This window comes from Periplaneta americana, chromosome 6 (genome assembly GCF_040183065.1).
Source record: "Periplaneta americana isolate PAMFEO1 chromosome 6, P.americana_PAMFEO1_priV1, whole genome shotgun sequence".
Taxonomy (NCBI): Eukaryota; Metazoa; Arthropoda; class Insecta; order Blattodea; family Blattidae; genus Periplaneta; species Periplaneta americana.
The window spans coordinates 11,108,102-11,123,405 of NC_091122.1; the positions used below are offsets into that span (position 1 = coordinate 11,108,102).

Sequence of the window (15,304 nt, forward strand, 5' to 3'; positions counted from 1 at the left end):
TAATTGTGATTATATTAACAATGCCAACATTAATAATTGTGATTATTTTAACAATACCAACATTAATTGTGATTATACTAACAATGCCAGCATTAATTGTCATTATATTAACAATGCCAACATTAATTTAATGACATTAAAAACAGTAACATTAACTGTAACGACATTTAAATGCCAACATTAATAATTGTGATTATATTAACAATACCAACATTAATTGTGATTATATTAACAATGCCAACATTAATTGTGATTATACTAACAATGCCAGCATTAATTGTGATTATACTAACAATGCCAACATTAATAATTGTGATTATATTAACAATACCAACATTAATTGTGATTATACTAACAATGCCAGCATTAATTGTGATTATATTAACAATGCCAACATTAATTTAATGACATTAAAAACAGTAACATTAACTGTAACGACATTTAAATGCCAACATTAATTGCGATTATATTAACAATGCCAACATTAATTTAATGACATTAAAAACAGTAACATTAACTGTAACGACATTTAATTGCCAACATTAATAATTGTGATTATATTAACAATACCAACATTAATTGTGATTATACTAACAATGCCAGCATTAATTGTGATTATACTAACAATGCCAGCATTAATTGTGATTATATTAACAATGCCAACATTAATAATTGTGATTATATTAACAATACCAACATTAATTGTGATTATACTAAAAACGCCAGCATTAATTGTGATTATATTAACAATGCCAACATTAATTTAACGACATTAAAAACAGTAACATTAACTATAACGACATTTAAATGCCAACATTAATTGTGATTATATTAACAATGCCAACATTAATTGTGATTATACTAACAATGCCAGCATTAATTATGATTATATTAACAATGCCAACATTAATAATTGTGATTATATTAACAATACCAACAATAATTGCGATTATATTAACAATGCCAACATTAATTGTGATTATATTAACAATGCCAACATTAATAATTGTGATTATATTAACAATACCAACAATAATTGCGATTATATTAACAATGCCAACATTAATTGTGATTATATTAACAATGCCAACATTAATTTAACCACATTAACTATGCTATCATTAATTGTAGCAATATAAATTGTAAAACATTTAAATGCCGACATTGTAACGATATTAACAAAGCCAACATTAATTTAACATTAGCTATGCTAACAATAATTGTAACAATATTAACTGTAACAACATTTAAAGGCGAATTGTAACATATTAACAATGCCAACATTAATTTAACCACATTAACTATGCTAATATTAATTGTAACGACATTTCAATACCAACATTAATTGTAATGCATTAACAATGCCAACATTAATTTAACCACATTAACTATGCTAATATTAATTGTAACGACATTTAAATACCAACATTAATTGTAATGCATTAACAATGCCAACATTAATTTAACCACACTAATTATGCTAATATTAATTGTAACGACATTTAAATGCCAACATTAACTTCACCACATTAACTGTAAAGGCATTTAAATACCAACATTAATTGTAATGTATTAACAATGCCAACATTAATTTAACCACATTAACGATGTTAATATTAATTGTAACGACATTTAAATACCAACATTAATTGTAATTTATTAACAATGCCAACATTAATTTAACCACATTAAGTATGCTAACATTAACTGTAACGACATTTAAATACCAACATTAATTGTAAAGATATTAACAATGCCAACATTAACTTAACCACATTAAGTGTAAAGACATTTAAATGCCAACATTAACTTAACCACATTAAGTGTAAAGACATTTAAATGCCAACATTAATTGTAACGATATTAACAATTCCAGCATTAATTTAACGACGTTAATTAACTGTTAAAAATCTTAATTAAAATACTAACATAATTACATACATATATTGAAAACTGTTCCCAAGATTAGGACAGATTTACTGACTATGGAGAAGAGAGGAGTATTGTAACAAAGTAATTTAAATACATTAACATGATTTTGAAATGAATGCAACGAAAAATATTACTTTATAAGGAAATAGCGGGAATGATTTCCATTTTTTTTTAACAATTACGTCAATGTATTCGCTCAGATATTGTCATTTTGTTTAGGTATAATTTATATGATTATTTTTCACATATTTTTTTTTTCCCTTAGATATAGCAACCTTGGCTATGGACTACGTATAGCTGCTACGTCTAAAGAAATGTCGTAGATTTGGTTTTCTTATATTAATTACTATGAATTTCGTTTGTAGTTTCAGCTATATTCACTGCTACAAAAATGTTATTGACAGAGTACAATATGTAATGTAAAGTAAAGAAATCGTCTTGGCTCAATATGCAATCTGAAAAGAACATAGTCACAATTTATTTGCAGTCCTTTGAATGCTTGTTATTGTACTGGTCTCAAAAAGAGAATATACTGTATAACAAAACAGTGAGAGCTATTCTGAAGCTTTTAAAAGGAATCCATTATTCTACAGCGTTGCAACACTGTGCAAATTTCCATATATACAGTATATAAAAAAAATAAATAAAAATTTATTATTAATAGTTGGTAAAAAAAAAAAAAGGTAAAGGTATCCCCGTAACATGCCATGAAGGCACTTGGGGGGCATGGAGGTAGAGCCCCATGCTTTCCATGACCTCGGCACTAGAATGAGGTGGTGTGGTCGGCACCACGCTCTGACCACCTTTTACCCCTGGGAAAGACCCGGTACTCAATTTTTATAGAAGGCTGAGTGAACCTTGGGGCCGTTCTGAAAGTTTGGCAACGAGAAAAAATCCTGTCACCACCTGGGATCGAACCCCGGACCTTCCAGTCCGTAGCCAGCTGCTCTACCAACTGAGCTACCCAAGAAAAAATTTATTTAAATTTCTTTTTTTCAATTAATAACATAGTTTTTAATTGTTATGAAGACAAATAGTACATTATCAAACTCATAAATTCCTAAGCCCACTTGGACATGGACCAATGGTTTGCAGATGAGTTCAGTACATGCTGACACTAACCTCTGGAAGGGCATGTTCAGCAGATTCTGGCCGTTGATCTCTATGATGCGGTCGTACACAGCCAATCGTCCATCCCTGTCTATCCGTCCCCCAGGCTCGATCCCCTGCACTAGGAGTCCTCGGTCCTTACCCAGACGGTCGTAATCGGGCACAACATGAATACCAAGGGGCCCACTCTCGTTGTGCATAACCACGTATTCCACACTGTTGCCAACAAAACACACACAAAACTTTTCAGTAAGAAATACAAATATAATCACTGAAGTAACTTCATGGAGAAAAAACATAATTACGCATGTAAGAACTTAAGGTATAAAGGAAATGTTTTGATCAAAAATGTGTTTAATACATTTGAAGAAAATGCACATATTCTGTATAAATAATTTCCATAACATAACATAATATAGAAAATTAATTTTTTGCTGCAGTATTGTGTGTGTTCTTGTTACTTGTGGTCATAATAGCTAAAAATATACTACTTGATACTTTCTATTTCAAAATAAATGTGATTAAAAAGTAATTAAGGTAAGTGAATTTCAAAACATGAATTAAATTCTAGAGTTCTCTAAAAATATTTGAAGACTACAGGAAGAAAAGGAGGGATGTCAAGATTTTCAGGAGAGCTAATTTAAAGTTCAAAACTAATTTATTCAAGAAGTGTGTTACAAATGATAAATATCACCATGCATTTTGAAAGGTTGTTAATCTAGTAATCAATATGTTTTATTGTCGTCTAACCATAAACTTCCAATTTTTACCATTATCTCAATTTTCACAAAAAAAAGTGACATTCCCCCTTTTCTTCCTGTGGTCCTCATTTTTTATTGCTGTTAAGTAAATTCACAAGACCTAAGCCTGTAAGCGATTTCAGAAATGATAGGTCAAGACACCAGCCATTCATGTAATTGTGCTTCTTCATTATTATTAAGTTACTGTAAAAATATTCTAGTTACGGTACACTCATTGTTGACAATACTAATGCCGTTACTTTCATTGTTTTGAATATTAATGTCGCTACAATTTTTTTAATTAATATTAATGTCATTATAATTACTGTAGTTAATATGTCATGACCATGACAAATTATTGTAATGTCGCTTCGTTCAATGCTACAATACTAATGTTGTTACATTCATTACTATCAATGTTAATGTCGTTACGATATTATTTTGTAGTTAGTAGTAATGTTAGTACAATTATTATTACAGTGTTGCTACATTCAATGTTATCAATGCTAATGTTGTTACATTCATTATTGTCTACATTAATTTCGTTTAACATTTGTAGTTAGTATTGTCATTACAATTATTGCAGTTAACATGATCTAATTATTGTACTTATTAATATCGTTAAAATTATTGTACCGTACTTAAAATGTCGTTACAGTTTTTCAAATAAACATTAATGCGTTACAATGATTATACTTAACATTAATGTTGTAATGTTCACTATTAACAAATACTAATGTTACATAAGTTACATTGTTGTCAATATTAATGTTGTTACAATTTCTATATTTATTACTGATGGCTAGAGCCCGGATGTTTGGCAAAATGCCTTTTTTACTGGGTGAAACTAAATCATTATTTGCATTGATATAAATGTGATTTGAAGTAAATCAAAGTGATAGGGCCAATTTTTATTTTGCCTATTTTGCCTTTTTAAGGTGTTTCTTATTAATAAATGCCTTTTTTTTTGTCATTTTTAAGCAATATTTCTTGTTTATTTGCAATTTTCTAATTAATTGTAATGTAATATGTATGAAATTTAAATATTTGAAACAATGACTAACTTTACTAACAATAGTAAATAAAAGTAATTTATTTCGTTGCTTAATCTGTTAATAATCGTGCTTTAATACTATTGGTGTAATATGAACAATGGCCGACAATCCACAGTTACAAATATAATACTGTCATGTCTTCACGATACCAACAATCAGCTTTATAATTTTGAATATTAAGCTAGTTCTCATAGAAGTTGTCACGTAGCATTTCCAATTGTTTGCTTTCATATTTTCAAATCTTACTGTTACAATTTTGTGCTACACGTGTTTATTATTGTAGGAGAAAGAAATTTGTGTGAGGAACAGTCCGTTATTGTCGGGTGACAGAAGGTATAAGATCGGTTAGCTAGAATGCCTAAATTCAGTAAACCATTGAAAAGTAAACTTCATGCTTACGTTAGTGAATTTGGTGCCCATGTGTTTTCAACCGATGGAACAGTTTTGTTATGTAAGGTTTGTGAAAAGACAGTTAATCACGAAAAAAAAGTATTTTATAAGTCAACATGTGTCAACTACGAAGTAAATATGTGAGTTATTTTGACATAATTTAAATCTATTGCTAAAATATATTATGCCTTTTTATTTTACGTTTTTATGCCTGCCTATTTTAACTGTAATAAATGCCTAAACATCCGGGCTCTAGTCATTACAATTGTTGCAGTTAATGTTAATGTTGTACCAATTATTGTATTACTTAATAGTGGTGTCGTTTTACTATTATGTCCTTGAGTTCATAAGTTGTCAACGATAATGTACAAGGGTTGGATAAAAAGTTATGGCAACACTGCTGTCACATGACGATGGTGCTTTCGAGAGCTGCCAGCTGTACAGACATGAACAAGAACTGTTAGATGAGTTAGTGCAGCCAGCGGCGACAGTACTCTGTCAATCTACTGCAGTGTGTAGAACGTTGACTTTCATAGGGATAGTGCGAGTGCCCTAAGATCATGTTTACAAAACTAGAGCAACGTTCCTGGGTCAAAATTGATGTGGCACGAGGTCGTAGTGCACAAGAATGTGTTCAGGGACTGTGTGAAGCACCACCACCTTCGTCCAGCGCTCAGAAGAAAACGACGACACTTGGTGGTACAGAATCCCATAATTCTTCATGAAATGCAAGGAGTCACACCGCTGCTGCTGTCAAGGACCTCTTGCGCCGCTGCCAATGGGAGATTCTGGAACATCCTCCGTACTCACCCGATATGAGTCCATGCGATTACGATCTCTTCGCCAGAGTGAAAGAACCACTGCGAGGGACCCGGTACAATATCAGAGATGAACTTGTCTATGCTATAGGGCAGTCAATATGGGACATCAACAAAAATGGACGCGCTGATGGTGTACGACGCCTTCGAAGCATTCGACAAAAGGTGATAAATAAGGGGGGGCGACTATATAGAAGGTACGTAAATGTTGTACCCCTGTGAGTAAAGCCATGTCAAAATACTGTTGCCATTACTTTTTATCCAACCTTTTGCAGTTACAATTTTTGTAATTAGTGCTAATTTCATTAACCCTTTGAAGCGCAGTGGTTACAGTACATAACCACCTCTCAAATTTGAGTTTCCTGCCTACTTACAGGGTGATTTTTATTTCAAAACTACTGTGCTGCGTTCACTGATCCCTAGTAACTGTAGAAGAATTTTATTTTCCCTATATTTGTGTTGCTCCACTAAGATGGCCGATGTTGTTGTGTATAGTTAGGGTGTGGAAGACTCGCTACGTGTTTTTATTTCAGTTGAATGCTAAAATATCACAGTTACGTAAGTTTCTATTTAGTATTATTTGTCTTTCGGACTTTTAGAAGATATTTCAGTAACAGGATTGTAATTTGTTCAACACGTGTGGCGTCAATATAGAAACAATGTGGTGGTTTCAAAGCGTAACCACTACGGAAACAGGGTAGTTATGCTTACCATATCCAACAAAATGTTCTATTTTTGTGTCAGCTTATTCATCATGGCTACAAGGAAGAGATGGTTGGTGACAATCACAAAGTGTTTTTGACAACTTTTTCACAAGTTTGAATCTGATGATCTCTAAGGGAGCAAAATATCTATGCATGTGGTACAGTTAGACATGGGCGTATTGGTTTACCAGACGACGAAAGAAGAGACCGCGACATGAAACGTGGTGAGAGTGATAGTCGTACGTCATATGCTGGAGTGTCCTGGCTCAAGTGGAAGGATAGAAGGACCATTCTTTTCCTTTCTAATTACCACGCAACACAAGTGAAGTGGCACTTTGCCTTAATGAAACCAGAAACTGTTTCCTTTTGTATCATTCGCAATAAGTCTGAAGACATTGTGTTCTGCAGTATTGCATAGTGGTTTTACCATGAAACCACCCATTCTCTGTGTAAAAAATGGAAGTTTTTAAAATTTTTAAAATTTGAGGCACTTCTCTTAGACAAATAAAAGTTTAATTTCATTGCAAACATAATTTTTTATTTCCTTCCCAAATGCGTGCATCAAAGGGTTAAGCTACATTTTATTGTAATTACTATTAATGTCGCTACAATTATCACGTCCTTGCGTTCATTGTTGCCAATGGTAATGTCGTTACCGACCTTTCGGAGCTGAGCTCGTCATCGATGTCGGAGTCGTGCACCACGTGGCCATGGCTGTGATGGTGCGCTGAAGGCAGGATGGGACTCGTCGAATTGGCCTGTCCGAGCGGCTCCTTCCTCCGGTGGTCCCTGGGCAGGGACTTGGACTGGGCCCTGGCGACAGACCCCGACATCATGGCCCTCTCAGCGGCGTCGGCCCACCGGAACCCACCCGCTCCGTCGCCGAGGAACTGCATGGACAGACGGTTGGAACCGTCGCGCACGAAGCGTGTGAACGCCGAAGACGTTCGTTCGTCCTCGTCGGTGATCTTCTCCCTGCACGACCAATCAGGGGAGAGGTAGCCGTTCCCCAGCCTTCCGCTTCTGCTTCCATCCTAGAACAATTTAAATGTTATGATCAACATAGGCTACCAAGAAAAGAGAAGGAACAGAACAGAAGGGGAAGAGAAATGGAATAAGAACAGGGTAGAACGAGGAACAGAAATACGATGAGTAGGGACAGAACAGAATCTTGAATGTGATCAAATACAACACTTTGCTTATGTTGTGAAGCGATAAATATAAGCTTGTGTGTGCTATGTGTAGCCATGAAAGCGCTGAAGTGTGTCCTTTTTGAAGTCCTTTCTTTGGCTGTAACTTGCACTTTTTTTTTGTCCTTTTTTGATGAAAAATTTTCCCTTTAAAATCCGGTCTCTAGTAATAACGCTCTCTAGAAAAAATACGTACTACGAGTAATATAGGGTACAAAATAATACTTCATTTATTTCTGGAAAAGAAAAACGAGCAAAAGAAAGACAGTCGGATAATCCGCCAATCGGTTAATAAGATGACGGATAATCGGGGTTATACTGGAGAAGAGAAGAGAAGAGAAGAGAATAGAAGAGAAGAGAAGAGAAGAGAAGAGAAGAGAAGAGAAGAGAAGAGAAGAGAAGAGAAGAGAAGAGAAGAGAAGAGAAGAGAAGAGAAGAGAAGAGAGAAGGGGAAGGGAAGAGCAGAGCAGAGCAGAGCAGAGAAGAGAAGAGAAGAGAAATGAAATAGATGTGAAAAACAGAAGATAAAGGAAAGAGAAAGAGAATAAAAAAGAGGATAAGGAACAGAAGAGAAGAGGAACAAAATAGGATGGATGGAACAGAAGATAAGTGAATCAGAGGTCTAACAGAATGGAAGGAGATAGAAGCTCGGGATGAAGATGGGAGTTACAAGACACAGATGAGGAGAATTACATTAGAAGAAAATGTGTAGAATAGAATTAAGGAAAGGAGGAGTAAAAGAGAAATGGGAACAATAATAATTTGTTCTGCTCGAATTGATCCTATTTCATAAAAAAACTTACAGTTTCACGTGCGAAAGTAAAAGCATTAATAGTAAGGTAACCTGTGTCTGTACCACGTGGTGGCAGTGACACTTTTCTTTTCTCTTTAATTTTGAGGATGAAAATGAACGGAGAAAATATGCGACAACCTAAGGGAAGTGGAACCTCTATAACATCCACAATTTTTGTCAAGTAGGAAGATCACGTACGCATGCTGGGATCTGGACGCCTGTTACCAGGAAGAAAGAAAGGAAGAAAGAAAGAAGGAAAGAAAGAAAGAAAGAAAGGAAGGAAGAAAGGAAGGAAGAAAGAAAGGAAGGAAGAAAAAAGAAAGAAAGAAAGGAAGAAAGAAAGGAAGAAAAAAAGAAGGAAGAAAGAAAGAAGGAAAGAAAGGAAGGAAGAAAGAAAGCAAAGAGTGGAAGGAAGAAAGAAACAAAGAAAGAAAGAAAGGAAGAAAGAAAAGAAGGAAGGATGAAGGAAGGAAGAAAGAACGAAAGAAAGGAAGGAAGAAAGAAAGAAAGAACGAAAAAAGAAAGAAAGAAACGAAGAAAGGAAGGAAGAAAGAAAGAAGGAAGGAAAAAAGGAAGAAATAAAGAAAGGAAGAAAGAAGGAAAGAAAGGAAGGAAGAAAGAAACAAAGGAAGAAACAAATAAAGGAAGAAAAACAGGAAGAAAGAAAGGAAGAAAGAAAGAAGAAGGAAAGAAAGGAAGAAAGAAAGAAAAAGAAAGGAAGAAAGAAAGAAAGAAAGAAGGAAAGAAAGGAAGGAAGAAAGAAAGGAAGGAAGAAAGAAACAAAGAAAGGAAGAAACAAAGAAAGAAAGGAAGAAAGAAAGGAAGGAAGAAAGAAAGGAAGAAAGAAAAGAAGGAAGAAAAAAGAAAGAAAGAAGGAAAGAAAGGAAGGAAGAAAGCAAATAAGGAAGGAAGAAAGAAACAAAGAAAGGAAGGAAGAAAGAAACAAAGAAAGGAAGGAAGAAAGAAACAAAGAAAGAAATAAAAAAGAAAGGAAGAAAGAAAAGAAGGAAGGAAGAAAGAAAAGAAGGAAGGAGGAAAGAAGGAAGAAAGAACGAAAGAAAGAAAGGAAGAAAGGAAGAAAGAACGAAAAAAAGAAAGAAAGAAACGAAGAAAGGAAGAAAGAAAGGAAAAAAGAAAGAAAGGAAGAAAGAAAGAAAGAAGGAAGGAAAAAAGGAAGAAATAAAGAAAGGAAGAAAGAAGGAAAGGAAGGAAGAAAGAAACAAAGGAAGAAAAACAGGAAGAAAGGAAGAAAGAAAGGAAGGAAGGAAGAAAGAAAGAAAGAAAGAAGGAAGGAAAGAAAGGAAGAAAGAAAGAAAAAGAAAGAAAGAAAGAAAGGAAGAAAGAAAGAAGGAAAGAAAGAAGGAAGAAAAGAAAGTAAGGAAGAAAGAAACAAAGAAAGGAAGAAAGACAGAACAGCGCAGAAACGTAGACAGGCTAGAAATATGGCTAACAGAGCACTGAAGAGGGGGGGATTAAGAAAACTCAGATCTCTTTTAAAGGGGTTAAATTCACGACCTCCCACTTCAGAACTTATCAGACCTAGAAAAGGTCTAGACTGCTTTACCTTCCGGTGGGCAGGGTGCTTGTCCTTGACCTCTTCCTCATCGTCCATGATGATGGGTGTTGCTGACCATCGTTTTGAAGGGTCGGCAGTGGTGGTGGTGGCAGGTGGTCCGTTCCCTGTACCAGTACCGCTAGCACCAGTAGTTCCACTAGTGCTGCCTCCTGCAGCTGGTACCAGTTGATTTAGTGCTGGTTCACTCCCCCTACGGACCTGAAGTGGCGCGGCAATCAGACCCGAAGCTATCTGCTCGCCTGTCACCTCGATGTCAGTCCGAGAGTAAGGCTGGAACTTGGGGTTTTCGCTCTGCAAAAACAATAATCACACTCAAACCAAACACATCTATACTTTAATGACGACTATACAGTGCGTTCCATACTAAACCTTACGCCTAAAGCAATTCTAACTGCCCGTAGCTGTGCTACTGGCTTCTATCATGCAGCCTGCAAGATAGTGGCGGGAAAATTAACTTGAATAGTCACTCATCATTACCACTAATTGTTGTATAAAAATAAAGAAGCGAGAGGAGGTTTATGAAATGCTTTGCATTCCGTAAGACGTCTTTATTTTCGGTTCGTATTTTTTAGGTTAGGTAAAGATGGATTTAGGAATTAAATAAATATTACCTCAGGCAGGATGAGTACACGTTTACTGCGACTGCAGTTCTCGCAAGAGAAGGGATCCAAGCCCTTGCGCTGTGCAAGTCAAAGCCGAATAAGTTAGCCCTTTAGTATCCAAGACAACTCGTGCAATGGTGTTTTGTCATGCTTCAGTCCGCCCCCCCCCCCCTTGTGGTGGCTATTAAGTTACGTCCATTTTTGGATTTCCCCTTCAAAATTCTGTAATGTTCCTTCATATGGAACGGTGAAAATCCAAGTGAGGCAACTGACCAAAAGGCTTGCACAGAATAGGGACCGATGGGGGCTTATGTGAGGGCGGCAATGAACCTCCGGGTTCTTAAGAACCATGTGTAAGTAAGTGAGACATATAATTGTTGCAACAACTTAAAATTCAAGATTCTGCTTTGAAAAAAAAAGTGGGACTCAAACTTTCATAAAGGAAAAAAATATCAGGATACAGTAATTCACTGAAATGGATATCTCCGCCATGTTTAAAGATAAATTCAAATCTTCTATAAAAATTTACTTCCAAAAGCATGTTCTTTTAAAATGTCTGTAGACCCAAATTTGATATTGGCTTTCAAAATTTTGAGATAAATAATTACGAGTACATTTTAAAAATATATAATTTTATGGGTACTTTGATAGAAATATGGAGGCATATTTTTCAAATGCCACAAAATAACAAATTTCTATTCTAGAGAAAGGCTTCCTAATAGCCTAAAGAATGTGTGTATAAAATATCTTGCACGTAGCATTAATGGTTTTTGTATGGAATAAAGCAAAAAATTAAAGTTACGGAAAAATAAATCAAAATGTATCGTCATTTAAACCCGCATACAGTAACATATGTTATGCATTTTTCACTGATCAAAGTTTATTTTGAAGGTAAAAATTATAAAATTCACGGGGTTTTCTCTATATTTAACTACTAGCCGTACCCGTGCGCTCCGCTGCACCCGTTAGAAATAAATATAAATTAATTACATAATTAAAATAGGACATTTGATCCAGGGAACATTCGTGTTTGATAGAAGGATAAATCGTTTAATATGTTACTTAATTTAAATTGCATCCAAATAATTAAAATGCGATCATTTTGGTCCAGAGACACTCATTTGGTGCAATGACAATTCCTTTAACATGTTTCTTAATTTTTATTACATGCAACCATAGTTTAATGAAGATTGACATCATTTAGATTTAATGTGTATATTTTATTTTCCTTGTTATATGTTTCCATTGAATTATGGTAATAACTTAATTTTAACCCTTGTTTTCTACGTATTCAGTATAAATTGCGCTTGGACCACTATGGTTGTGAACCCTTCAAATAACTTAAATTATATTATATAATATTACATATTATATTATATTATATTATATTATATTATATTATATTATATTATATTATATTATATTATATTATATTATATTATGTCAGAAGTTACTGTAATAACATTATAGCATTATGTCCATCTAGAGAAACTACACTTTCCAATGGTGAATTAATAATTAATTATACAAATCGGTTAATTTAGCTTCCGATATTACTTCATACAAACACAGAAACATTCTCTGTAGGCTATCTTTCATAGCTTTCGATTGTTGCTGTCCAAGGCCCCTTATAGACGAAGTCATTTGTTTTTTAATTCATTACACGGCCTTAGATGGCAGTTATTTTAATTTTAAAACTCATTTATCTCATTAAATATCAGTCCTATCAAAATTTTTCAAGGAATAAAACTTATCGCAAATTATGTTTAAAGAAACTTTTGTTATGTAATATTTTTCATGAAAATTAATAATAAAGGAGATATTTCGATTTATTTATAACTCCCCTTTTAAAAAATATATTTTGAATGCCATATAGCCTAAAATCTAAGTTACAACGAACTTAATTTATATTCCAATTTTCATCGAAATCCGTTCAGCCATTATCGCGTGAAAAAGTAACAAACATACAGACAGACAGACAGACAGACAGACATACAAACAAACAAAAATTTCAAAAAAGCGATTTTCGGTTTCATGGTGGTTAATTATGTATGTTAGGACCAATTATTTTTGGAAAATCGAAAATTACCAGAAAAATTTCGGCTACAGATTTATTATTAGTATAGATTTTCTCCTCTTAAATCCATTTATTTGACAGAATACTAACTTAAAAAATATCTAACTGTTGAACTAGGTTATATTATTTGAATTGTAAATTGCAGTTGTCATGGAAACTAGGATTAAATTTATTATGGAAAAAAAGAAAATCTAGTTTATTGGTGTACATATCAGTCTGCATGAATTTTTATTGTGGACCCCATATTCTTTCTTCTACCTATCAGTTTGATTACATTATTGCACCCGGGTACCGGTGCACTTCTGCTCAACTCACCTGGAAGATGTCGGGGCTGCCGGTGCCCACAGAGCTTCCGCTGGCTCCATCCCCTCCACCGTGGTGAGGGCCGTCGCCATCTTCGAAGTTGGCGATGATCTGCTCTCTGTCATCGGCCACGTCGTTGAGACGATCATCGGGGTCCAGGATGCCGCCATCGGACTGCGATTGCAGGTTGTGCACCACCACCCACGAGTCCGTCGACTGGAACACACAAAACAGTCACTTTGAGAAAAACATGGAGCAAGCAGATTGGACAAATCACGTGACACAAATACCAGAACTCCCAATTTATCACTTATGATATACTTCTTGAAATATATAGATTAGAAGATGACAACATTAATTTGATCCACCGCTGTGGAGCAACGGTTAGCCTGCCTGACTGTGAAACGAGCTTTCCCAGGTTCAAATCCTGATTGGGACAAGTTACCTGGTTGAGGCTTTTTCCGAGGTTTTCTCTGAACCCACTAAGAGCAAATGCTAGGTAACTTTCGGCGCTGGATCCTGGACTCTTCTGGCTGGAATTATCACCTTCATCTCATTCACACACTATATAACCACAGCAGTTGATAAAGCGTCGTAAAATATCCAATAAAATATAAAAGCCAATCCCGCTAACGACGAGACAAAAGTAAAAAGAAAATGCCCCTAAAATAAGTAGATTACTATACTTACTTACTGGCTTTTAAGGAACCCGGAGGTTCATTGCCGCCCTCACATAAGCCCGCCATTGGTCCCTATCCTGAACAAGATTAATCCAGTCTCTATCATCATATCCCACCTCCCTCAAATCCATTTTAATATTATCCTCCCATCTACGTCTCGGCCTCCCCAAAGGTCTTTTTCCCTCCGGCCTTCCAACTAACACTCTATATGCATTTCTGGATTCGCCCATACGTGCTACATGTCCTGCCCATCTCAAACGTCTGGATTTAATGTTCCTAATTATGTCAGATGAAGAATACAATGCGTGCAGTTCTGTGTTGTGTAACTTTCTCCATTCTCCTGTAACTTCATCCCTCTTAGCACCAAATATTTTCCTAAGAACCTTATTCTCAAACACCCTTAACCTATATTCCTCTCTCAAAGTGAGAGTCCAAGTTTCACTGCTGTGGTTATCTAGCGTCTGATTGAGATGAAGGTGATAGTGCCAGACAAATGAGTCTAGGGTACAGCGCTGAAAGTTACCCTGCATTTTCTCTTAATGGGTTGAGGGAAAACCTTGGCAAAATCCAGATCCAAATGCATGTTGGGAGAAGTTACCTGGTCGATGTTTTTTTTTTTTTTTCCCAGGGTTTTCCCCTCAACCTATTGTAAAATATCCAGTAAAAATATAAAATATAAAAATCAACCCCGCTGACGACAAGAGACAAAAGTAAAAACGCATTTTTTCCTAGTAACACGAAATGCTATTCAACTGAATGAAAAGGCGGCGTGCAACTTCAAAGAAACCGCACATTATCCATGAAGTGCAAGCCTGTAATGCGGGAAAGTGTGCCTCCTAGTCGGGTATTTAGAGCGCTGCATCGGACACGGAGAAGAAGATTCTGGTCAGCTGGTCATCAGCTTAAAAAGTGTGGGCGTGTCGTGAGAAATGCACGCCAAGCGGTTCCAGGCCAAGGAGCATACTGCAACCCACATAACGCGGCTCGGGTAGTGGACACTGCGGAAGTAGGGATGGAAGAAGCAAGGGCGACAGAGCTATGGAGGATTCCACGTTAAGGAAAAAGCGTTAGGCATACGGGAGTATTCAGCAAATGACTAGTTGCCATAGAAACACCTACCTATCACGGAGCTTCTACAAAGCAATGCTTTTCATAGCTGGATAGGCTACACGCAGTTGGTAATTTCTAGTGACAAATGAAGTAATAAAATTTTATATTGTATCTCATCCTTTACTGCTAGCGGTATGGAAACTAGGATTTTTCAAGACTCACGCTGTGTAGAATGTAATTAATGTAGAAAAACTGCCATATTTCATAATATTTTTGTAAAAAAA

The 15,304-nt window shown here is 35.3% G+C and overlaps 1 protein-coding gene across 11 annotated transcripts in view; it reads right to left on the reverse strand.

The window, feature by feature from the left end:
- LOC138700988 (partitioning defective 3 homolog) overlaps window positions 1–15,304 on the reverse strand; it is a 467,315-nt gene that overhangs the window by 82,600 nt on the left and 369,411 nt on the right. For all 11 annotated transcript variants that reach the window (XM_069827453.1, XM_069827458.1, XM_069827457.1 and 8 more), the window contains 4 exons: window positions 13,303–13,506; window positions 10,297–10,599; window positions 7,410–7,783; window positions 3,055–3,258 (listed from right to left, as the gene is read on the reverse strand). In XM_069827453.1, the coding sequence (XP_069683554.1) occupies window positions 3,055–3,258; window positions 7,410–7,783; window positions 10,297–10,599; window positions 13,303–13,506 (1,085 nt within the window). The remainder of the gene's footprint in view (window positions 1–3,054; window positions 3,259–7,409; window positions 7,784–10,296; window positions 10,600–13,302; window positions 13,507–15,304) is intronic.